Source organism: Oncorhynchus clarkii, chromosome 28 (genome assembly GCF_045791955.1).
Source record: "Oncorhynchus clarkii lewisi isolate Uvic-CL-2024 chromosome 28, UVic_Ocla_1.0, whole genome shotgun sequence".
Classification (NCBI taxonomy): domain Eukaryota; kingdom Metazoa; phylum Chordata; class Actinopteri; order Salmoniformes; family Salmonidae; genus Oncorhynchus; species Oncorhynchus clarkii.
This window is the reverse complement of record NC_092174.1, coordinates 40402650-40426792: the sequence shown is the minus strand read 5'-3', so window position 1 is coordinate 40426792 and position 24143 is coordinate 40402650. Positions and strand designations below refer to the sequence as shown.

The 24143-nt window shown below is 41.7% G+C and overlaps 2 protein-coding genes across 5 annotated transcripts; one reads left to right on the top strand and one right to left on the bottom strand.

Moving 5' to 3' along the window:
• Positions 1-499: 499 nt before the first annotated feature.
• LOC139387488 (uridine-cytidine kinase 2b) lies at positions 500-15414 on the bottom strand. Its single transcript, XM_071133733.1, has 8 exons — positions 15302-15414; positions 6471-6536; positions 6142-6235; positions 3642-3738; positions 2937-3079; positions 2570-2667; positions 2410-2458; positions 500-2171 (listed from the first exon to the last, which is right to left on the bottom strand). Exons 1-8 carry the CDS (start codon positions 15404-15406, stop codon positions 2032-2034), a joined length of 792 nt encoding a protein of 263 aa, XP_070989834.1. The 5' UTR covers positions 15407-15414; the 3' UTR covers positions 500-2031.
• Positions 15415-18769: 3355 nt separating this feature from the next.
• Positions 18770-23731, top strand: LOC139387481 (zinc finger protein 48-like). Of its 4 annotated transcripts, none has more exons than XM_071133722.1 (5): positions 18770-19219; positions 19812-20279; positions 20491-20805; positions 20908-21318; positions 21696-23719. In XM_071133722.1, exons 1-5 carry the CDS (start codon positions 18958-18960, stop codon positions 22694-22696), a joined length of 2457 nt encoding a protein of 818 aa, XP_070989823.1. In that variant the 5' UTR covers positions 18770-18957; the 3' UTR covers positions 22697-23719. The 4 variants fall into 4 exon arrangements, with proteins under 4 accessions (XP_070989823.1, XP_070989824.1, XP_070989822.1 ...); XM_071133723.1 differs by having other exon boundaries at positions 21699-23222; XM_071133721.1 differs by having other exon boundaries at positions 20491-21318; positions 21699-23731.
• The last annotated feature ends 412 nt before the right edge of the window (positions 23732-24143 follow it).

Below are 24143 nucleotides of genomic sequence, written 5' to 3'. Positions count from 1 at the left end.
GAATCATTACCGGAAGAAACTCCAAAAAGACATTAACTGTATTTTTTGTGTTGAGCATTCAGAAACAGTTTCACATTGTCTACATGTAAAAAAAAAATGGAAAGATTGTTTTATAATTGTTAATATCCTTGATTACTTTTTTTTAAATGGGAGAATGTGCTGCTCGGTTTCCTTAACCATAAGGATAAAGAAAAACAATTTAACCTCAAATCTAATTGTGCTAATGGAAAAATGTAATATTCATAAATGTAAATTCACTTATAAAAAAACTTCTCTATAAGGAATTGAAGCAGTACATTAAGACCAGTCTACATTCTTCCAATAAGAAAGCTGTTAAAAACGATCAATGTGTGTGTTTCTTAAGGTCTTTGTATAATCTGTTGTACCCCCTAGCACATGTTATCATTGTCTAGTTGTATACTTCTTGTATGTATACTGGTTTTTCTACGTTAAAAATAATTAATCAGCTGTTGCAGGAATAAGTCAAACACACCTCCAGTTTTTTTATCTACCACTTTGCAATGTGCTTTTATTGTTCCAATCATCCAACGTTTCTACATCAATCCAACATCCAGACAAATTTTATGGTAAACATTAAGTCACAATTCAGCAACTGTATGCTTACTAAATACAACACTTGGGATATGCAAGCCATTTTATAGAAATGGACTAATTGGAAATAATATTATTGTGTATTGTGTTTCAATTCAGCAGCGAAAAGGCATTGTGCTGGTTTCATGTTTTCAAGTCTTGTCAGAAAAATAATGATTCAGGTGTAATTCAGGTGTATTGCTGTTATGGGACCCTTCCCTCAGTTTGACTAATAATATCTCTGCACTTCAATGGTACTCTTGTCAACCTGAGAAAACAGTATTAGGAAAATATTAGGAATGAACAATTACTAAATGACTAGGGGAAATTAAACTCCAATAGGTTTATTTCTTCAAAATGTTAAATTAATTCTGCTTCAAGATTAATTAGGGAAAAGCATTTTATGCAAATAGTTGAAGGTCTTGTGCAAGTTTAATCAATTAACCTGACAATTTCTATTTTGTGTTATAGCACTCGTAACACTTTACTGTGTTGACAACGAGATGTGTATTTCCTGGTGGTGGAAGCCAAATACAAAGATATCATGCAGGACGAGTCAGCCCAAGCTAACTATACCACCATTGTCAGGTAAGTAACACCAAAATTGGGCTTCCATAATAAAGAACCCTTGTTTGAGAATATTCAACCTTTGTTACTACTTCTTTACTTACTTCAACCTACCTATTCTGTGTGGAATTTAGAATTTAGAATGTCATGGAGTTTGGAACTTCCCTCTTGTGGAGGTTCTGTAGCTTAGCAAATGGTGGAGGGTAAGTGACAGGCAAAAGGCACCTCAACTAGGGAACGGAACATACAGACTAGAAAAACACGATAAGACCGACAAAAAAAAAAGGGGGGTAGGAAAAACCTATTTCAAGATTGTCAGCGAGAACAAATAACGAGCGCAAATCCTGAGTTCTCATTTCACCTTTGTGTTTAGTTTCATCCCCATTTTCAAGGTCCAACATTTTTCTCAATGAGGAATTGGATCCCAGCCTGTGATTTTAGGGTTTAATTCTCATTGGACAACACCAGTTTCCACATTTGATTAAATCTGTCAAAAAGCAAACTATATGAAATACAAATTTGAAATAAACGGATGAAAACAAAAAGGGGGTCATTCTTAACACATGATCTCATTGCAAAAACTGGAGGTTCTCTCCCCCCGCCTGAACCAAATCCAACAATTACAATAAAAGTACCTGTAATAACAGTAGTAGTAGTAATAATAATAACAGTAATAATAATAAGCATGGTAGTTACTCTTTGCCTGCGTCCCAATTCTCTACACTTCTCCTACAACGACCAGAAGTGTGCAAGTGCACACTCTGGTAACAGGGTAGAGAATCAGGACGTAGCCTTCCTCCATCTTAAATACGGCAATGCCATTGGGGAATTATGTACAGATCTAATCACACTCTGCCTCCAATACAAAGGAGGTCAATGAGGGCGACTGCTGGACTCTGAGGTCTGTCGTTGCCGGGCGGGCGTGCTGTGCCCGTTCATGCAGCCGCTGTGCCGCTTGGTCAGTCCGCCGTTTAGAATGTCCTGGATGTGCTGTACTATCAGGTTTATTGCCACTGAAAAAAAAAGACCAGAGGAAGGGAACGGTAAAGTTAGGGTTTCCATTGTACATTCACAAAAGGGGTATAAAACAAGGAAAGTCCAGAGGGAAAATTCATGTAACGTGGCGGCTGCATAAGAGCCTTTCCTTACCTACCATAACCCTTCACTATATTGACAAAAAGGGGCAAAAAAAGATTGCATACAACCCAGAAGGATATTAAAGGATCAGATCTCACGGACGTTCGTCCTTACCCAAGTTATCTGCTCCACGAGGGATGATCACATCAGCATACTTCTTAGTCTGGAAATAAACATTACAAGTACTACAATAACTACGCAAGCATTTGCAAAGATTATGGCTGGCTTCATGGACTAGCACACAATATAACAGGGACACAGAGTGGAAACTTACTGGAAGACAGAACTCCTCAAAAGCAGGTTTGACAAATGTGATGTATTGAGTAAGAACCTGCTCAAGGTCCCTGCCCCGTTCACCTATGTCTCTTAGCACTGGAAGAAATAAAACAGGTTGGAACACACCCTAGAATTGGAACACAGAATATACACCCTAGAATTGGAACACACACACCCCCTAGAATTGGAACACACACACCCCCTAGAATTGGAACACACACACCCCCTAGAATTGGAACACACACACCCCCTAGAATTGGAACACAGAAGTGAAGAGACACTGACACAGAGTCTGACTGGCAAGAGTTTGTACGACGTTTAACCTTATCCAGAAATACACAAGGAAGTGGAGTCAGCAAACACACCTCTGCGTGAAAGCCGCGTGTCTGCATCCGTGTCTACGAACAGTTTCATCTGGAACAGGTCTCTTATCTCCTGGGAGTAGAACATCAGGATGCCCTCGAACAGCACCACGTCAGCCGGGTACACAGTCACAAACTCATCCTTCCTGGAATCAAACAAGACACCATGAATATATATAAATAAATAAAAAATCAGGATGACCCAACAGGACACATGACATAAAATAAGAACGAACAGCCTGGTATTGTACAAACAGTTTGTATTGATATTTCCTAAGAAAACATCCTGTTAGAGACAACCAATGAGACAGATAAAATGGGATTGAATACCTAACAACGCTGTATTAAAACAGACCACAGAAACCTGCTCTACGTGGCTGTTCTCAGTAGGTAATACCTGAACTTGACAAATAAGAATACTTGGGTTAGAAACATGTACAGTTATTGTTAGAATACAAACAAGAGTAGAGGGGTATACTATCAAGCAGCAGCCAGCTAACCCTGATATAGAACTATTGATTTCCTGATTCATTAAGAAAGCTACATTTTGGATATGTGATTTTGGTTGTTGAGTCAATTAGACCATGTCCAATTCAAGATAAGATATTTAGGCGAGTTAGCTGGCTAAGTCCTTGATCCTGCTCTGTAGTACGCCTACGCCCCCCCCCCCCCCCCGGTGTGTGGACACCGCAACAACAAGGAGCTCACCTGGAATGGGTGAAAAAGTCATACACAGGGATCTGTACGGTCTTCCCCTGCATGATCTGCCACAAAGTCTTCATGACCAGCTCATTGTCAAAGGCATCTGAAGAATGACAGATTTAGAGAAAGAAAAATTCCATGCGATTCACAAGTAAAAACAACAAGAGACAGAAATGTCTTAAGAGAAAGCAGGAGATTTAGTAAAAAAAAAAATAAAAAAAAAAAGGTTTCACTTCCATTCCATTGGTAAAATAACAGACCATACATAGACCTCCATGTACCCATCTGCTGACAGTGGCCTCCACTAAACCCACATGTGAACACACGCTATCAAACACACACTAGACTAGTGTAATTGAGGAATCTCTGTGGAGTCTACTGGGTCACAGCTGTTATGGTCTGTCGCTCAGACCCTGGGTCTCCCCCAATAATATCTCCTGACACTTCTTCACACAAATCTAAAAAGTATTAGATTGGAGGAGACATGGGCTAGACTATGCCAGGCATCTCTCTTTTAAATCAGTGAGAGGAAATTAACACTTTAGGAGAAAGTGTTAATTGAGACACACCCCCCCCCCCCCCCCCACCGTGCAGCAGCTGAGAGAGACTCTGCTATTATAGATCTGCTGACTAGGAGTATGGCAGGAAGATGGGCTGAGTGTATGAGGGATGGATTGCCGCCAGAGGCCAAAAATTGAAAACTTTGACATTTTATATGAAATGTGGTCATGGATCACGTAATAAATTGAGTTTGAAATATAATTAAAAGGCGTGAAACATTGCATCAACTATCAACTGGGTCCGGCCCTGTAGACTATTCGTGCAAGGGATAAGAAGTAATCAGGTTGGCCTATTTTATGTCGTTTTCACTGGAAAGGGAGAGAACTGGAAAGATTTTTCAAATACATTGAGGAACTATCGTCACTCATTGAATTTAAAAGACACTTTTTACTTGCTGAAAAAATTACTTTGAGAAGCGCTACAGTTCATTGGCGGTGGTGAGTTAAGCCAATAGGAAATATTAAATCAGATCCCCAAATGGGCACATTTATACAATTGCGCACAGGCCAGGTTGCCTAGGCCTACTTCTGTGTGTAATCAGGTTCACGTCCTTACTCAACATTGACAGGAGTGCTCCAAACAAAAGACAATTAATAAATTGACCAAACTCAAAATGGAATTAAATAAACCAAAACTGGTGTAGCATTGGTTGTGCGCTCTGCAAACAACGTGTCCACTCCAACAATGAAAACAGTAAACTAATAATATTAATAATAATACAACAATTCAATGCATTAGCAGAAATGACCGTAGCCAAACAAACACTGTAGATAAGAAATGATGGTTATTAACCTTAATGTACTATTGGTAATATATGGAATGGGGAATTGATAGACGAACAATCAAAAGGGCAAACAACTCACACAATTAAATTATGAAACAATGAATTTGCACGAATTGGCGCGAGATTGCTTTTTCTGAAGAGCTGTGCATTGTGCGTCAGCCACCACGCTCCCCTTCTTGGACTGTGCCATCCCTGCGGCATGAACAATGAATTAGTCCAATGAGACAGGCTCAAATCAGATAGGTGTCTCGTGTGCCATAAATTAAATATATTTGCGACTGCTCGACAAAAAAAAAAAAGTGTAATCTTGGTCAACAATCGATCAGTTGACTAAATGGGGTCAGCCCTAGTTGGAACTACATTAAAAGTCAGACATTCTGATTCATCTACACACAGCAAAGCTGTCCCGCCAGTCCCATGTAGCCAGCGACGCCCCACCAGTCCCATGTAGCCAGCGGCGCCCCACCAGTCCCATGTAGCCAGCGGCGCCCCACCAGTCCCATGTAGCCAGCGGCGCCCCACCAGTCCCATGTAGCCAGCGGCGCCCCACCAGTCCCATGTAGCCAGCGGCGCCCCACCAGTCCCATGTAGCCAGCGACGCCCCACCAGTCCCATGTAGCCAGCGGCGCCCCACCAGTCCCATGTAGCCAGCGGCGCCCCACCAGTCCCATGTAGCTAGCAGCCCCACCAGTCCCATGTAGCCAGCGGCGCCCCACCAGTCCCATGTAGCCAGCGGCGCCCCACCAGTCCCATGTAGCTAGCAGCCCCACCAGTCCCATGTAGCTAGCAGCCCCACCAGTCCCATGTAGCCAGCGGCGCCCCACCAGTCCCATGTAGCCAGCGGCGCCCCACCAGTCCCATGTAGCCAGCGACGCCCCACCAGTCCCATGTAGCCAGCGGCGCCCCACCAGTCCCATGTAGCCAGCGGCGCCCCACCAGTCCCATGTAGCCAGCGGCGCCCCACCAGTCCCATGTAGCCAGCGGCGCCCCACCAGTCCCATGTAGCCAGCGGCGCCCCACCAGTCCCATGTAGCTAGCAGCCCCACCAGTCCCATGTAGCCAGCGGCGCCCCACCAGTCCCATGTAGTTAGCAGCCCCATGTAGCTAGCAGCCCCACCAGTCCTATGTAGCTAGCAGCCCTATGCGGACCCAACCCCATACCTGGGTGATCGAAGTTGAACTGGCCCTTGAGTGCTTTTGCCTTCTGTTCTGGAGTCAGCTCTTTGTAGAAACTGTCTTGGCTGAGGATGGCTACCTGGAAAACAACGACATAAGTCAGCACTACACTGAGGAAGCTAACCATCTTGGGTTGTATAATACTGGTATATAGAAAAAAAACAGAATAGGGATAGATTGGAGAGAGGTTGGCTACCTGGAAAAATAATGACGCAGATCGGTCAGGGCTGCACAGTGGAAGCTAAACCCTGAGTGCTATGGCTGTGAGCTACAGTGCAGAAAAACCAGGACTGGGGGGAGAGAATGGAATCTACCTGTCGCTGGTGGTGGTCGATTTCGTTCTGGCCCAAAAGCTCCATGATCTTCTCACACACCGACGACTGCAGACACAGAACAACACAGGACGCATTTTACACTGATGTAAAAACAAACAACATTTGCTAGGTTTATCGTGGACCTAAGCTTGTCGCCTGCCTTCCCGCCTTGGGGACAATGACTCCCATCGTTAGGGCGGAGACATGAACATCGGAACTATATACAGATCTCTGGTTGCAGTCACATTTCTTTACACAGTTGGAAGAGGACATGATGCTGGTGAATTTTCACGTCCCATGTAACACAAGCAGTAAATGACACGACTTAGCTTCATTGTTTTCTGATACAGAAAATAAATGACTTTCTCGTGTTCCACATAGCCAGCCACGGAGTTGTGGTGCATAGTAGGCTATTTACTGTGCGTTGATTGACAACTGAACAGCAAGTTTTGACAAATTTTATTTAAAATAAATAAATAAAGTGTTGAACTGACTGAATAAAGTCGATCTTCTATATATGCCTTAGGTTTTCATAAAACGTAGTTACATGTCCATGGTATCGCGTCGGGACAAGTATAAACCAAAGGGCTTCCTAGACGTCGGGACAAGTAAACCAAAGGGCTTCCTAGACGTCGGGACAAGTAAACCAAAGGGCTTCCTAGACGTCGGGACTAGTAAACCAAAGGGCTTCCTAGACGTCGGGACAAGTATAAACCAAAGGGCTTCCTAGACGTCGGGACAAGTATAAACCAAAGGGCTTCCTAGACGTCGGGACTAGTATAAACCAAAGGGCTTCCTAGACGTCGGGACAAGTATAAACCAAAGGGCTTCCTAGACGTCGGGACAAGTATAAACCAAAGGGCTTCCTAGACGTCGGGACAAGTATAAACCAAAGGGCTTCCTAGACGTCGGGACTAGTAAAAACCAAAGGGCTTCCTAGACGTCGGGACTAGTAAAAACCAAAGGGCTTCCTAGACGTCGGGACAAGTATAAACCAAAGGGCTTCCTAGACGTCGGGACAAGTAAACCAAAGGGCTTCCTAGACGTCGGGACAAGTAAACCAAAGGGCTTCCTAGACGTCGGGGTTTGCCAAACAGTGATGCTAAAGTGAGTGACTCGTCTGTAGCCTACCGGATCGCATCGGTGAGAGAGCCGCTCATTTGGCCTATCGGCAGATAAATTATGAAAACATTCAATGAAGATCGTAAATGGTAATCTTAAACAAATCTACTTTGAAACAAGACTATACACCTCATACACATGGTTATGGGCTTAAAAAAATAAAAAAAAGTACCTGTACAATGGTCAGAGAGAGTTGAAATGTATTTCATTTTCAGTTCACACAGAGAATACTAAAATACAAAACCATGACAAACACCGGATTTAATCAAATATTTTACAAGTAATGGTTAATTAATTATTTAAAAATATTCATAACATCGTCATTTGACTGGAGGAATGGGTTTTAAGCATCGTTATGGACTTACATCCAATTGTTGTTTTTCTATTTAAAAAGGTGTGCTTGAGCAAAAACCTGAGCAAAATGTAAACCTGGAAAAAACAATACCTTTAAAACACTTTTACTCCCTTCTCCCCAATTTCGTGATATCCAATTGCGATCATCTCATTGCTGCAACTCCCCTACGGGCTCGGGAGAGGCGAAGTTCGAGTCACACATCCACCGAAACATGACCCGCCAAAATGCACAACTTAACACCCACTGTATTATCCCGGGAGCCATCTGCACAATGTGTTAGGAAACACTGTTTAATTGACGACCAAAATCAGCCTGCAGGCGCCCGGCCCACCACAAGGAGACGCTAGAGCGTGATCATCCAAGTAAACCCTTCCCTAAGCCGGATGACATTGGGCCAATTGTGTGCCGCCCTATGGGACTCCCGGTTGTGACACAGCCTGTGATTGAACCCGGGTCTGTAGTGACGCCTCAAACACTACGATGCAGTGCTTTAGATCCGCTGCGCCACTCGGGAGGCCCTTAAATACATTTTTCAAGCAAATGTGGGCCATTTACTTCATTTTTAATAAAATACACAATTTGATGAACAAATATTGCAGCAGTACCTCGTACACCAGTAGAAGACAGTATGTTCTACAGTATGCTAGTTACCGTACAGAGTAGAGCATACTGTATGGTGTACTAGTTACAGTATGTTCTGTGTACTGCAGTGTGTTCTACAGTGTGCTAGTTAGAGTAACTAGTACTAGGGCTGTTACGGTGACCATATTAGTGCCACACTGACGGTCACGAGTCATGACTGCAGTCAAATTCCAGGTGACCGTGTAGTCTTCTCCAAGCTCTGATGCTGCTGATGGTCATTAGTAGCCTATTAAACTTGCTAACTGCCTGGTACTCAGAAGTCTATTGTCCCTCTAAACACTGACATCAATACAAATGTAATGAACATCTAAATCAAAACACTTCATGAGTCCATGAGCTCATGTTGAGCAACAATAGATGTATTTTTCCCCCCTGCTTCACGACAAGTGCATGATAATTGTCCATTCTAAATCAAATGTCACATTATTTAATATATGTAAAGACAAGATTAAATGAAGTTTGATGGGTGACAATATTAGTCTATCACTTGTGAATGACGGCCAGCTTCTGTGCAGTAAGGCAAGAAACAGTTCATGTCTTTTTTTGTGCAACGTTTTCAAAATCATAGTTGCACACCTCATGTAGCCTAGCCCATAGGCCTATATGTTCTGATAAGGTTTGTATCACAACTAAAGTGGCCAAATAACTTCTTAAAATGAAGCATATTAATCCGCTTTACAACCGGTGTAGAGCATAACTGGCATACACAGGCGACGTGTGAGTTCACCCCCCCCCCCCCCCCCACTTTTAAGTACCCACTTTTAATACTTCAGTAAAGAGAAAGTGAGGCAGGTACCTATTAAGGTAAGTGAAATTAAGGTAAGTGAAAGTCACCTGGTAAAATACTAGAGTAAAAGTCTAAAAGTATTTGGTTTTAAATATACTTAAGTATCAAAAGTAAAATGTAATTGTTAAAATGTACTTATCAAAAGTAAAAATCCTTACAAATTCCTTATATTAAGCTAACCAGGGGCACACCAACACTCACACAATTTACAAATGAAGCATGTGTGTTTAGTGAGTCCACCAGATCAGAGGCACTAGGGATGTTCTCTTGATGATCTCCTCCCTCTCCGCTGGCTTTCAGATTCTGCTATTACTCCAGACCTGCCAACCCCGTCCCAATGCGGCAAATTGGAGATTCAACTCGCCCGCATAGCACTCGGCGAATTGGGGTTCTTTCCCCAGACACTCGTGTGCGTGCCGTTTGTGAGTCTTGGTACAATTCTATAATTGCGATCAATCAGGTCTATAAAAGTTTGGGATAATTTGACAGCATTCCATTTACACGTATGGTAAAAGTCACAAGATCTAAATAGAAAAAACAAAGAGCCTTTATTCTTGGAGTTTATTTTTTAAAGTTGTTTAGGTACAAAATGTAAAAACGTCTAATCCCCTTTTTTTTTTTACTGATATGATAAGAACAAATGTTTAAAGCAGAGCATCAGTATCAAAGAAACATGTTATCCATAAAAACAAAAAAGCTATGATAGGACACAGGGGGTGAGAACAAATCTTCTGGAGACCTTCAAAATGTTCAGAAAATCATTTCCTAGACAGATTTGCCTGATAGCGCGCAGATTTAGCCTTACGCATCAGGGTAGACTTATCTGTGGCTAACAGTTCCTCTGTCAATCATTGAAACCTTCTTGGTAACGAGGGCACGCAACGTGTCTGTAACTGAGGGAGGCTCTGTACTGGGTTTTGTTCTTGGAAACGAGACTGAATATTAGTTTGCATTCTGCATTGCTGCGGAACATGACCAATATCAGCTGAAAGGTGGGAGTAGACCAGGCGCCGCCGCCGCCGCCTCGACGACAGCTTTTTACAAGCAAATGTGGACAGTTCTTCCAACAGCCAATGTGTTAGTCTTCACTTGTAGCCTATGAGAAGGACCCCATCATGTGACGGACATTGGCTAATAACTGAGAGGTGCTTCGTAGCACGCACCCGGGAGAAGGGAATTAAAATTCTTATATTCAACAAAAGAGCACAACGGCCTCTGGTCGCAAATTGCATGTTTTTTTTTAGGGGGCATTACGGCCAAAGGGGATTCCGCCTGGATTCAAGGCATTATCAAGTGCTTGTCAAATTGTGAATTAGGCGCTGATGAAGTGTGTACAACCTGCGCAAAAAACAAAGCCCATGCCTTCCATGCCACTTTTTTCAAATCATCATTGGAGTTGTATCATGCAGCCTTAGAATGTATAAAAAATTTAAACACAAAGCCCAATGTTGGTATCCCAACGGAAGTTTCATAAATAACAAAATAAAGCATATAGGAGGACCGGTTTCTTTGTTAACCGCTCAAAACAGAATAGCTGCACGCGTGCACTCGTTTGGAATAAATATCCTTTCTATTTTATTCAGCTATGTTCAATTGTATTCTTCATACTAAAAAAAAAAATGCCACAGAATTCTAAGCAACTAACTCCAACTCAGAGTATGCTATTCTGTTCTGAAATAGACCACATTTCTTAATTTCTTGTTTCTAAAATAAATGGATTGATTGTGATAGTGTAGGCTATATTAAACTGGCTTTATTAGACTGTCGATGTTCCTAAGGTCTGCATCAGTGGCTTGTAGACTATGTGTGGAAGCCAGGAGATGCTAAATGTGTTTGTTAATTAATGGTCAATTACTGTGAGACCGCAGTTATTTGCTTGGCAATCATTGTCTGACAATTTCATGACCACCACAGCCCCACACAGTACCCCAGCGAAATATACTGTACCCAGTACCCCAGCAAAAACATGGAGCACTATGGAAGTACCACCCTGGACCCAAGTGCCCTTCCCAGTGCCCAGGCCACCTGTCCTCACAGACACCCTCAAATGCCAGGATCTCCCATCTACCAGGCTGCCAGTGCTGACGGGGCATTCTCCTGACCTGCCACAGACTATGCTGCTTTTGTGTCCGTGAAGAAAAAAAAAGTGTCACAATGAAATCGGACGCCCACTCCGGAGACCGTGTTGTTCAGCACTGCAGCACACAGACTAACCTAAAGCTCCTCATCTAAGAACCTGTCAAACACGATGTAGCTTCTATATACAGACTATGATTTGGCAAGACATAACACTACAGCGGGGTGTGTGTACAGTAAATATTACAGGCAGTAAGTCATCTGTTAGCAAATGCAAGCAGGCACAAGCCTGGATACCATTCAACCCGAGCCACATTGGTTCCAGTGCACTTACAGTAGGGTAATGTGACGTCATGTTCAGTACACCATGTTTGCTACACCACACTGCAGGTTATTACTGTTCGCTCACTACTTCCTCATAACTCCATGAGTCCAGCAATCCCAAACCACCCCACCTCAGTCACACCCAACACCATGTACAGGGATTTTCAAAGAGCCAAACAGTGGCCCGATGCCAAAAGTTAACTTCATGTATGGGTCAACAGAACAATAGGAACGGAGGAGGGTAAGGAAGGGGCCAGGGATTGGAAAGGACATTGAGTAGAAGCTTCCATCGAGTTCTTTTAAGAATTTTAACAGTAGTTCATTTCATAAGCTTATTACATATGCCTGGTGATATACGACACAAACTATTAATTTGCTATCCAAACTACGGGTTGGTATCAAGACTGGTATTTAATTGTGGTCTCAAACCAACAAGTACAAACAAATAGTGGAAAACTACAGGCCATACTAGGCTCAGTGTTAACACGTCATTATCAAATCACACAAAGCTATTAACTACATAGTGTGGTAACTACATAAAAATCTTGACTGCGTCCTGTACTACTTTAAAAACAAACAATCTAGCGAACAAAATAAATTTATTTGTAGCCTGGGTAAAAGTAGAAAGTGAAGAAAATACTATGCTTCGTTGTTAACGTTTCTCTTTTAAAAAGAGTTGTCAAAAACTGAAGTATTATCAAGATGAATATATTCTGCAATGGCATTGGATGTTCCCCCAAGCAACAATTAAAAAGACAGCTTCCATTTTGTTTGAAGGAATACTTAAATAAAATGTTTTTTTTATCAAGGAAGTTTAAAATGTGCTTGATTTTGGTACATCCAACATTATTTAAGACTAGATGGATCAACAATTACATCAATTTAAGGATAGGATTTGTAATATTATTCCAATTCTAGTTTTTGAAAAAAAAAAGTTAGTCATTGAATTTATCCTAAAATGTAACTTCACTAAACTAAACTCAAGAATTACTATCCTGGTTAATTGTATATAAACATAATTTCTCCCCTCATAGGTGTTTGAGTTGGAATAACAGAAAAATAATACATCTTAATTTTTTAAAGATGGTTAGAGAACGTTATTTTGTTAGTGACAATTATTTAATGACAAAATGTACAACTGTATAAATTCTGTTACGTGACATTCCGGGGACGGTACAGTACCAGTCAAACTATGAAATAACACACACGGAATCATGTGGTAACCGAAAGTGTTAAACCAAAATATATTTTTGGTTTTAGATTCTTCAAAGTAGCCAGCCTTTGCCTTGATGGCAGCTTTGCACTCTCTTGGCATTCTCTCAGCCAGCTTCGAGGAATGATTTTCCAACAGTCTTGAAGGAGTTCCCACATATGCTGAGCTGCTTTTCCATCACTCTGCAGTCCAACTCATCTCAAAACAATCTCAATTGAAAAACAAATGATGTCCCACTAAGCGCAAACCAGATGGAATGGTGCATCGCTGCAGAATGCTGTGGTAGCCATGCTGGTTAAGTATGCCCTGAATTCTAAATAAATCACAGACCGTGTCACCAGCAAAGCACACCCCCACCTCCATGCTTCACAGTGGGAACCACAAATGCGGAGATCATCCGTTCACCTAGTCAGCGAGTCAAAAAGACTCGCGGCTGGAACCAAAAATCTCAAATTTGGACTCAGACCAAAGGACAGATTTCCACCGGTCTAATGTCCATTACTTGTGTTTTTTGGCCCAAGCAAGTCTTTTCCTGGTGTCCTTTAATAGTGGTTTATTTGCAGCAATTTGACCATCAAGGCCTGATTCACAGTCTCCTCTGAACAATTTATGTTGAGGTGTGCCTTACTTGAACTCTGAAGCATTTATTTGGGCTGCAATCTGAGGTGCAGTTAACGCTAATGAACTTATCCTCTGCAGCAGAAGTAACTCTGGGTCTTCCTTTCCTGTGGCGGTCCTCATGAGAGCAAGTTTCATCATAGCAAGTGATGTTTTTTTGGACTGCACTTGAAGAAACTTTCAAAGTTCTTGACATTTTCCATATTGACTGACCTTCATGTCTTAAAGTAATGATGGACTGTAGTTTCTCTTTACTTATTTGAGCTGTTCTTGATATAATCTGGACTTGGTCTTTTACCAAATAGGGCCATCTTCTGTATACCACCACTACCTTGTCACAACACAACTGATTGGCTCAAATGCAATAAGGAAAGCTCAATAAGGAAAATCGACTTTTAACAAGGACGACCTGTTAATTGAAATGCATTCCAGGTGACTGACTACCTCATGAAGCGGGTTGAGAATATGCCAAGAATTTGCAAAGCAGTCAAGGCAAAGGTTGGCTACTTTGAAGAAACTCAACTAAAAGTTGATTTGTTTAACACTTTTGGTTACTACATGATTCCATGTGTTATTTCAGTTGATGTCTTCACAATTATTCTACAATGTAGAAAATAGTACAAATTAAGAAAAACCCTGGAATGAGTAGGTGAGTTAACTTTTGACTGGTACTGTATATACCATCGTTTTTTAATGCAATACCTTGCAGGTCTTATAAGTCTTGTACAGGGAAATGGACTTGTCACTTATTAATAAGTGACTTGTACAGGGACATTATGTTCATTAGATGAAGAATTCAGTTCTGTGTGCGTCAAGCACATGTGCACTAATAATTATATTAGGAAGATATGTACCGAGCCTGCTTTTCTTCCTGCAAAAGTATACTGGAATACAATTTTTAAAAATGTATTAGTAGCAACTGACGCCCGTTTCCCGCTTGCGCCCACGTCTGTTATTGTTATGTGGTTAATATTAGCTAGGCAGCTAAGCGTCAACAATAGATTCAACTGAAATAGACAGAAGTCGTGTCCTCCGTCAATAAATAAGTCCAATAGTGGATAATAGCCACATTGTGTCGAATAGTTCGTCACTTTGACATTCAGAAGAGGGTACGAACCGTGGTCTTATTCGGCTAACCCGCGGGGCTAGCTAGTTAAACAAATAACTTTAAACAAAAGAGTGATTTAGCTGGCTGTATGGCGCGGTAGATAACAAGCTATAGGCTCTCTATAGCTGTGTGTGCAACAAAAAGTAGCTAGCTAACGTTAGCTGTCTAGCCAGTCTACTTAATAACATAAATGTTAGCATGTAGTGCCGGGGATAAAATATAACGATTACAGTTTATCTAATTTACTAACTAGAAACTGTTGGTTGATTTGATAGCCAACTATAATTAACTAAATGTATTTGCCAACTTAATAAACTGTTTCCATTGTGTGTGTGTGGTGGAATTAGGCATCCTGGGGACAAGGGAAATATGATGCCAACGGATGAAGGAAACCACATGTAAAAGTTACAATCATTTAGCCAACTCGTTAATAAAATGCTGATTACTCAAGATTGGCAAGGGGTTGATGTCATTCAAACCAACAGTATGACATGAGCCACGCGGTCGACGAGTTTACGAGCGACTTGAACACATTCCATCAGTTTTAAAAACATACAACAATAGACAGTATATGTAAGGTGCTAACCTTGCCACTGGCAGTGCCTCCGGACACTCCGATAAGGAATGGTTGTCGGATAACGTTGTTATTTTCGGCATAGTCACTGAGATGTGTTTCAGTGTCCCCGGCCATGCTTGCAATAACGTGCCTACAACAACGCAGCTGGGAACAATACAGTGTCCCGCTGAGCTCCTCCCATCATTCCCTTTACAAAATGTATAATTTTTTTAATAAAATGTTGTATTAAGGAATTTTTCAAATGTCCTGGTCTTGCACATCATGTGATTTGTATGTAAATTGATTCATAAAGCTGTATTATTTATATAAATTAATTGTATGTTTGCGCTTCATAAATGGTTAGTGCTATACAGAATCCTTGGAACTGCCCTACACTAAAACTTTACAAGTCCATTAATAAGTGACATATATATATATATATATACATGGGCAAAACTTTGATTTTAGAAGTGGGGGGGGCATAACTTATTTATTTTTATTTTTTATTATCCATTCGGAAAAACACTACAAACAGCCTACATCTGGGAGGCGCCCGCGTGGTCCTAAAGCAGACCTGACACCCTTTTTGTATCGCATTCCAATGGTAAAACGGGGGGCAGAAATTAAATGTCAGAATGTCCCCCCCCCCCCCCTCCCCCATCGCCAGTGAAAGTTGCACCCTGCTTGTAATTAACAACAAGACAACCAGGTGATGCCAAGAGTGTGCAAAGCTGTCATCAAGGCAAAGGGTGGCTACTTTGAAGAATATAAAATGTATTTTGATTTGTTTAACACTTGTTTGGTTACTACATGATTCCATGTGTTATTTCAGTGTTTTGATGTCTTCATTATTATTCTACAATGTAGAAAATAGTAAAAATAAAGAAAAACCATTGAATGAGTAGGTGTGTCCAAACTTTTGACTGGTACTGTATATACAGATCATATGGAAATGATTCAGACCCCTTGACTTTTTCCACATTTTGTTACGTTACAGCCTTATTCTAAAATTGAACAAAAAATGTTTTGTCCTCATCAATCTACACCAAATATTCCATAATGACAAAGCCAAAAACTTTTTTAGATTTTTTGCAAATGTATATAAAAAAAATAAAAAATATCACATTTACATAAGTGTTCAGACCCTTTACTCAGTACTTTGTTCAAGCACCGTTGGCAGCGATTACAGCCTTGAGTCTTCTTGGGTGTGACGCTATAAGCTTGGCACAGCTGTATTAGTACCATGCCTCAGGACTACCTGACTACTCATTGCTGTCCCCAGTCAACCTGGTCATGCTGCTGCTCCAGTTTCAACTATTCTGCATGTGGCTATGGAACCCTGACCTCTTCACCGGGTGTGCTACCTTGTCCCGGATCTGCTTTTCTCTCTCTCTCTCTACCGCACCTGCTGTCTCTATCTCTGAATGATCGGCTATGAAAAGCCCACTGACATTTACTCCTGACGTGCTGACCTGTTGCACCCTCTACAACCACTGTGATTATTATTATTTGACCCTGCTGGTCATCTATGAACGTTTGAACATCTCGGCCATGTACTGTTATAATCTCCACCCGGCACAACCAGAAGAGGACTGGTCACATGCTGTCTGCCAAGTAAAAGTTGAATCTGGGATTCATCCATGAAGAGCACACTCTCCAGTGTCCATCGAAGGTGAGCATTTGCCCACTGAAGTCAGTTACGACGCCGAACTGCAGTCAGGTCAAGGCCCTGGTGAGAACGACGTCCAGGTAGATGAGCTTCCCTGAGACGGTTACTGACAGTATGTGCAGAAATTCTTCGGTTGTCCAAACCCACAGTTTCATCAGCTGTCCGGGTGGCTTGTCTCAGACGATCCTGCAGGTGAAGAAGCCAGATGTGGAAGTCCTGGGCTGGCATGGTTACACGTTGTCTGTAGTTTTGAGGCCGGTTGGACGGACTGCCTAATTTGAAACAAGCAGTTCATGCTTGAAAACCCACAAATGTCGTTGAGTTAAAGGGGGCAATTACTTTTTCACACAGGGGTGTTGCATTACTTTAAAAAAAAATAAATAAATGAAATAGTAATATTTGGGGGGGTATTTTTAAACGCAGGTTCCCTTTATCTAATATTAAGGTTTGGTTCAAGATCTGATAAAAAAAGTATGCAAAAATATAGAAAATCAGATGGGGGAAAATACTTTTTCTTGCCACTGTATATATATATATATATATATATATATATATATACACACTACCGTTAAAAAGTTTGGGGTCACTTAGAAATGCCCTTGTTTTTGAAAGATAAGCACATTTTTGGTCCATTAAAATAATATCAAATGTGATGTCAGAGTTGGACATCCCAAGGATTCCTGATAGCAAGGACACTTCTTAAATGACGTAAAAACATCTAATCAAACGTCTATAGCTTGTGGTAAATCAACCAATTACTGTCATAGTGTATATTCCTCCAACAGCCGAAATGGTTACATTTCCAGTTCGTGTATTTTGGGATTCAAAATAAAGTTTACCGGATATATTGTCTACCTGTACTGGGAAGGTTTAGGTTTCCAAAATATGAAGTATTCATATATAAAGTATTAAAGATGTTGAACCTCTTTTCATTTTATTTTTCTTTGCCTCGTCAAAAAAGTGACGCCAGATCTCAAATTCCGTTGCTCATAATCTTTTCTATTTACGGTTGACTATTTTCACCACTTCCGGCCATAACCCTATTTTAGTTTGTTGCATCAAAGATAGTCTATTATATTGACAAGATATTCGAGTTACCGCTCTAACAATGGAAATATATTTCATCAAAGACGGAAGCAGGCAGGGGGAGTTCAGGTGGGACCAGTCTAGCCAATGAGAAGGCAGATACGCGTGTGAACAGACATGGAGATAGATAGAGGACTCAATTTTGTATCTGTGCCACTATATCATCTGTGACACTATATCATCTGTGACAGCATGGGCAGCACCATTTTTTAAATTGAACTTGGCATGCCAGTTAAGAACAATTCTTATTTACAATGACGGCCTACCCGGCCAAACCCGGATGACGCTGGTCCAATTGTACGCCACCCTATGGGACTCCCAATCACGGCCGGTTGTGATACAGCCTGGAATCGAACCAGGGTCTGTAGTGACGCCTCTAGTACTGAGATGCAGTGCCTTAGACTGCTGAGCCACTCAAAAGCCATTTTCTTCTTCTTCATTGGCTGATTGCTCCCAAATAATAGGAATCCCCACCAAGTTGACTACTTTAAAATTATTTGAAGCCCTTAATTGGCAAAATTATATCCATGATGAGGCCTCTATCTAGCTCTATGACAACTCCGATATAGTCGATATTTCTAAATTGACGAAATGTCACATGCGTTTACTTATATCAGTGCATGCATAACAATCTAACCATTACGAAACGTCTATTGTATCAATATAGTATTGTATTTACCTCACATAGCAAATTAACAATTCCATTTTCCGTTGACCTCCATACAAAAATTCCTCACGTCGTGGGCAGATTTTGGTTGGAGTAAAAGCTCTCGCTTCGCCTTTTCCTCTCTGTAGCTGCACATATAACTACGTGATTCACATTGTTGCTAGCATATTTAAACCAAATTATTAGCATATTACTTAGATACAAAGTTTCGATCATCCGCAGAAGTCAGACCGATCTCTGTTTAGTTTTCGCAAACGTTTGAAAATGTTGAGCAGTGTTTCTCTCCGGGCTCAGATCGCTTCCATCATAGAGGTACTTTCTAAAGCTGCGGTTTCAGAAATTAGCAAAGTAGTCGACGATGGCATAGTTGTGTTACGTGTGGAAATGTGTCGACGGGAAAATGAAATCAACGTCCTGAAAAATAATGTACAACAACTTGACAGCGAGCTTCGAAAAGCTCGAGGGATTAATGCTCGAAGACGCATTCATCATGGTCGATCAGTTGCTGCTGAGAATTTTAGGCGAGGTGGGTCGACGTAGTGGTACTAACTATTTTATAATCAATCAATAGTTATCAATAGCTAACTGTGCACGTGACGTCACATTAGTCAGCCAGAAATATTTGCAGGTAAACAATGTAGGCGTATGTAATCAGCCAACTCACGTTCACACTGCACTGTGCCCAGGGCTAACGTTAGGGCCCTACAACAGACGAGTGCGTCCTCGGGTCATATCTGTCTGTGCACAATGGGATGGGAGAGGAATAGCAATAACTATTATTATAACCAATTCAGTGGCCTTGTTGTTAGAGTGGAGGCCTACACCCTGAGTTTGGAAGGTTGGGGGTTCGACCACAGACTCTCTCTGCTTGACACTCAGAATTAAGGAGATGGATTTGGGAGTAAGGCCCTACAACAGACTAGTATCCTGTCCAGGGGGTGTACTTATACATCCCGCTATAGAAACAGGAGGCATGTGAAATCAAATCATTATTATTACAAACCATTACACCCTTCTTTGACACAACTTCCCACAGCAACACATCCATTTAGATTACAATTAAAACAACCAATAAATGATTTTGATGACTGACATACAGTGCTTATTGATTTCCACAGGGCCTGGTAAAAGTGGTACCACTTGTGAGGGGAAGACCTCGCTTGAAAAACTGCAGCCTGAGGAAGATTTTAATGAAAAGGATGAAGGAGTTGGACCTGCAGATGAGATTCTGGTGAAGACTGAGCCAGGAGGAGAGGGTCAACAGGAAGAGCAGACTACAGGGATAAAAGACAGGGAAGCATCACGCAGCAGTGTTTTCTTTCGCACAGTACAGTCAAACCCAGACCCTCAATGTGTATTGGGTTCTGACCCAAATTATAATACGACAAGGAGAGCGAGCAACCAAATATTTTTCCAGGTTAAGAAACACTTCATTTGCACACTGTGTGGAAAGAGCTTTGAACGTTACGGCCATCTTGAAAGACATCTACGAATTCATACGGGTGAGAAACCGTATAGTTGTGACCTATGTGGAAGGTGTTTCAACCAGAAGGGGAGCCTCAAAGGGCATCTGAAGACTCACAGAGGTAAGAGATTAGAATCACTTATTAGGTTATAGGTCATAGACAATTCCATGTATGCATTACTTCTGACTAGGGCCCATAGGGTAGTGCATCATATAGGGAATAGGGATGGGACACACTCACTACATAATGACATCCAATATATTGGTTATTAATAGGACATAAACAATTGTATGCCTCATTGTTTTATTATTCAAATGTAATCTTTCCACAGTATCGATGGACGGACTAGCTAACAACGAAGAGAAGCCTCTCCTGGATGGACGTCAGTCTGAGGAAGAGCAGATGAACGAGAAGGACGAAGTGTTCCAAACTGCTCCTCAGATGCCCATGAAGTCTGAGCCAGGGGAGGAGAAGGATGCATTCCAGACACTAGATCATAAAGCAGGAGAGCAGACTGCAGGAAGAGCAGAACAGCAACTGGATGATGACTTGTCAACGTACGAGAGAGACGGCCGGCCGTGGATGTCCAGTTCACAAGCAGACAACGATATGGAGACGAGCAATTCAGAATATTTCATCAGTTCAGGTCAGAACTCCCAGTGTCTCACTGATCACTCTCCTGTACCTCCCAGTTCAGGTCAGAACTCCCAGTGTCTCACTGATCACTCTCCTGTACTTCCTGTCCTAGGAAGGGTGGAGGCGTCATGTAGCAGTGCTTCATCTCCAGGGAAACCATATGTAGATGTCAGCGAGGATATGATTTTACAGCTCAGACAGCAACATTATGGACCTTCAGACACACTCTTGATAGCAAGTGACGGTACAGTACAGCCAAACTCGCAGGTCACGGACGGGGCTTCTCTGAATCATCCTCCCATCTTCTCCAGTTTTCCGGAAAGGAAGGTGAAAACCTTCCAAGGAGTCACCAAGGACAAGAAGTGCTTCATCTGCCCATTCTGTGGGAAGGTTTTTGAGCGTGTTGGTCATCTGGAAAGACACCAGCGAATTCATACGGGTGAGAAACCGTATAGTTGTGACCTGTGTGGAAGATGTTTCAACCAGAAGAGTAGCCTCAAAGGACATCTGAAGACTCACAGAGGTAAGAGACTAAAATAATATATATATATTTTTAAATACATGAAAAACTAACTCTCTTAAGAGTGTAAATCAGTCAATTATTCTGTAATTAACAGACCCGTTATATCATTAAATAAGGCTTAAATAAGTCTGCATCCTTAATGGATCCCTATTCCCTTTATAGTGTACTACTATTGACCAGGACCCAAAGGGCTAAAATCAATAGTAGTACACTACATACAGAATAGGGTGCCATTTGGGATGGACACAAAGTGTTTTCCTGTTCTCTGTTGGGTTTAAGACGACATTAAACTGTTCATGTTGGATGATTTACATTGTTTGAATTTCCATGTTGTTAAAATCTATGCTAAAATACTTGATACTCTTTTTCCTGTCAAGCAGACGATGCTGACATGCTAACGGGACAATCTCTGCTTGATGATAAGAAGCCTGACTTTTATCCTAGACCCTCGGAGAACCCAGAGGAACCGAGGGATCAGCCCTCACCTGGTGAAGCACAGCCTAGCTCCGGGCACAGTGAGGAGGAGGAGGGCAGGGGGCAGGGGTTGGTGGGGGAAGCAGAGAAAGAGAAGCAGTTTGAATCCCAGATACTCAGTCAGTCAGGACCTCAACACCAACAAATCACAGAGCGACCAGATTACCAGGACGACCCAGAGTATGTCATGGATGAGAGGGAGAGTCAGCTGTGTAGATCTTTCACAGAGAGGCACAGTGATGAGAGGGAGAGTCAGCTGTGTAGATCTTTCACAGAGAGGCACAGTGATATGGAGTCTGGATCACTAAATCCAGGTTGCTCCTCCGATGCGACAAAGCAGCAGAACTCCCATCCTGTTTCACCCAGTGTCAAATACCATCACAGTCCTTTTGATGGACTGCACCACCACCACGGGTTCTGTACGTCAGCTTCTAGAGAGGTGGAACTTGAAGGCTTGTCTTTTCAGGATGAGAAAGACAAGTTGGATGTGATTGAGCAAGAGCAGTATGCAGGGGTGGTTCTACATGCAAGGAACAGGGAGGATGGTGATGGAACAGTACTACCTAGGTTTCAGGACCGGGTACCACCGCCACCACTACCTGTAGAGGAGGAAACGGCAATGAGAGCGTACATCACAGAACCAAACTACAGTCAAGAGGGGATTTTATTTGCCCTTGGCATAGACAGTTTTGACAGTACAGAGGGAACCAGTGCCACTACAGACGACACAAGAAATAGATATTTCATATGCTCCTTTTGTGGAAAGAGTTTTGATCGCCATAGTCATTTTGAAAGACACCTGCACACTCATACTGGTGAGAAGCCCTACAGCTGTGAGATATGTGGTAAGACTTTCACTCAGAAGAGCAGCCTGAAAGCTCATCAGAGACTTCATATAGGTTAATCAAGGGCCAAAGAGTCTTAGGTGTGTTCCAAATGGCACCCTATTCCTTATTTAGTGCACTACTTTTTAGGGTATGAATTGCCATTTGGGACAGACACTTACTGAAAGTTGTTTTTACCTCATCAAAACTCAATCAACACCAGTTAATGAGTATGGGACATTTGGCTGCTATTGTTAACACGTTGATGGTGTTGCAACAGTTTAGAAGTCCAACTAAATTGTGTTGATAAGATGTCTTGTTTGTTTGTTTGTGAAGACCTTGACGGTAGGGTTGCCTCTTTAACCCTTGATCATGACTCTGTTGCATTACATTACACATGAGTCATTGGAGTAGGCGTCTTCTGCTCGGGGAAGTTTTAAGAGCCCAGACATTCGGTCTGAACATTACCACTCGTCGCTTGTGGTACAGTTTTGGAAGCATAAGGAGAGAAAATACATTTCAATTGATACCTTTTTTATAGGGTTAGTGTTTCCACAAGGCTGATTAGTGATGAAAAATACTGTCTTCTGCAACTGTAGAGGGTTTATGATTATTTTTATTTAACTAGGCAAGTCAGTTAAGAACAAATTCTTATTTTCAATGATGGCCTAGGAACAGTGGGTTAACTGCCTTGTTCAGGGGCAGAATGACAGATTTGTACCTTGTCAGCTCGGGGGTTTGAACTTGCAACCTTTCGGTTACTAGTCCAACACTCTAACCACTAGGCTACACTGCCGCCGACATGTATCTAGAACCAACTGCTGCAATTGAGAATAGATTCACGTTTAGATGGCGTATTTGGCTGTCTTGGCTACCAGACCCAATTCGCCTCTAAACAGAACATCCTTGGACAATAAGGAGTAAAGTTAGGCTCCTTTAGTTCATTATTGGGCTAGGTTTCTTACTACTTATTGAGTAGAATAGTTTAAATTATTGCGTTTTTTATTCTAGCTATCTTAACCCAGGAAAATCAACTTCATTTATTTTTGCTTTGATTTGTTTTTTGGGGTTTCTGCTTGTGGATTTCTGAAATAAATGTAAAATTGTGAACGTCTCAATTTTGTGTGTTAATTGTTTTATTTAGTGACAGTAAAATAAAATGTTTTATAAGAGGATTCCTATCACTTTTCTTGTACTTACGGTAACAAAAATTTGACTCATGTTTGAAAAGGTTTTGCCCACCTCCATTAAGGTGTTTTAAATGCCAAAGAATGGGACATGTAGCGGCTCTGTGCAAAGGAAATAAAATATATGGAGGGGAACAGGATTATGGTGAATGTGGGAACAATGTCAAGGTTAACTGTTGTAATTGTGGGAGGCACAGTGCATCATTTGGTGGATGCCAGGTGCAGAAAGTGGCTAGAGAGGCCCAAAGATATAAAATCATACATAATGTCTCTTAAGCAGAGGCTTCAAGGCAGTTTGGTGGAACTATTAGGCAGAATGATGGAGATGACAGGGTCAGTC

What these genes read in the sequence shown, in the direction of transcription:
- LOC139387488 (XM_071133733.1), bottom strand. Translation starts at nt 15,406, where the DNA reads ATGGCCGGGGACACTGAAACACATCTCAGTGACTATGCCGAAAATAAC. An exon ending in TCGACCACCACCAGCGACAG is followed by an intron (nt 6,236 to 6,470) that starts GTAGATTCCATT and finishes GTTGTTTTCCAG; the next exon opens with GTAGCCATCCTCAGCCAAGA. An exon ending in GACTTTTTCACCCATTCCAG is followed by an intron (nt 3,080 to 3,641) that starts GTGAGCTCCTTG and finishes GTTTGATTCCAG; the next exon opens with GAAGGATGAGTTTGTGACTG.
- LOC139387481 (XM_071133720.1), top strand. Translation starts at nt 18,958, where the DNA reads ATGTTGAGCAGTGTTTCTCTCCGGGCTCAGATCGCTTCCATCATAGAG. An exon ending in GCATCTGAAGACTCACAGAG is followed by an intron (nt 20,280 to 20,490) that starts GTAAGAGATTAG and finishes ATCTTTCCACAG; the next exon opens with TATCGATGGACGGACTAGCT. An exon ending in ACATCTGAAGACTCACAGAG is followed by an intron (nt 21,319 to 21,695) that starts GTAAGAGACTAA and finishes TTTCCTGTCAAG; the next exon opens with CAGACGATGCTGACATGCTA.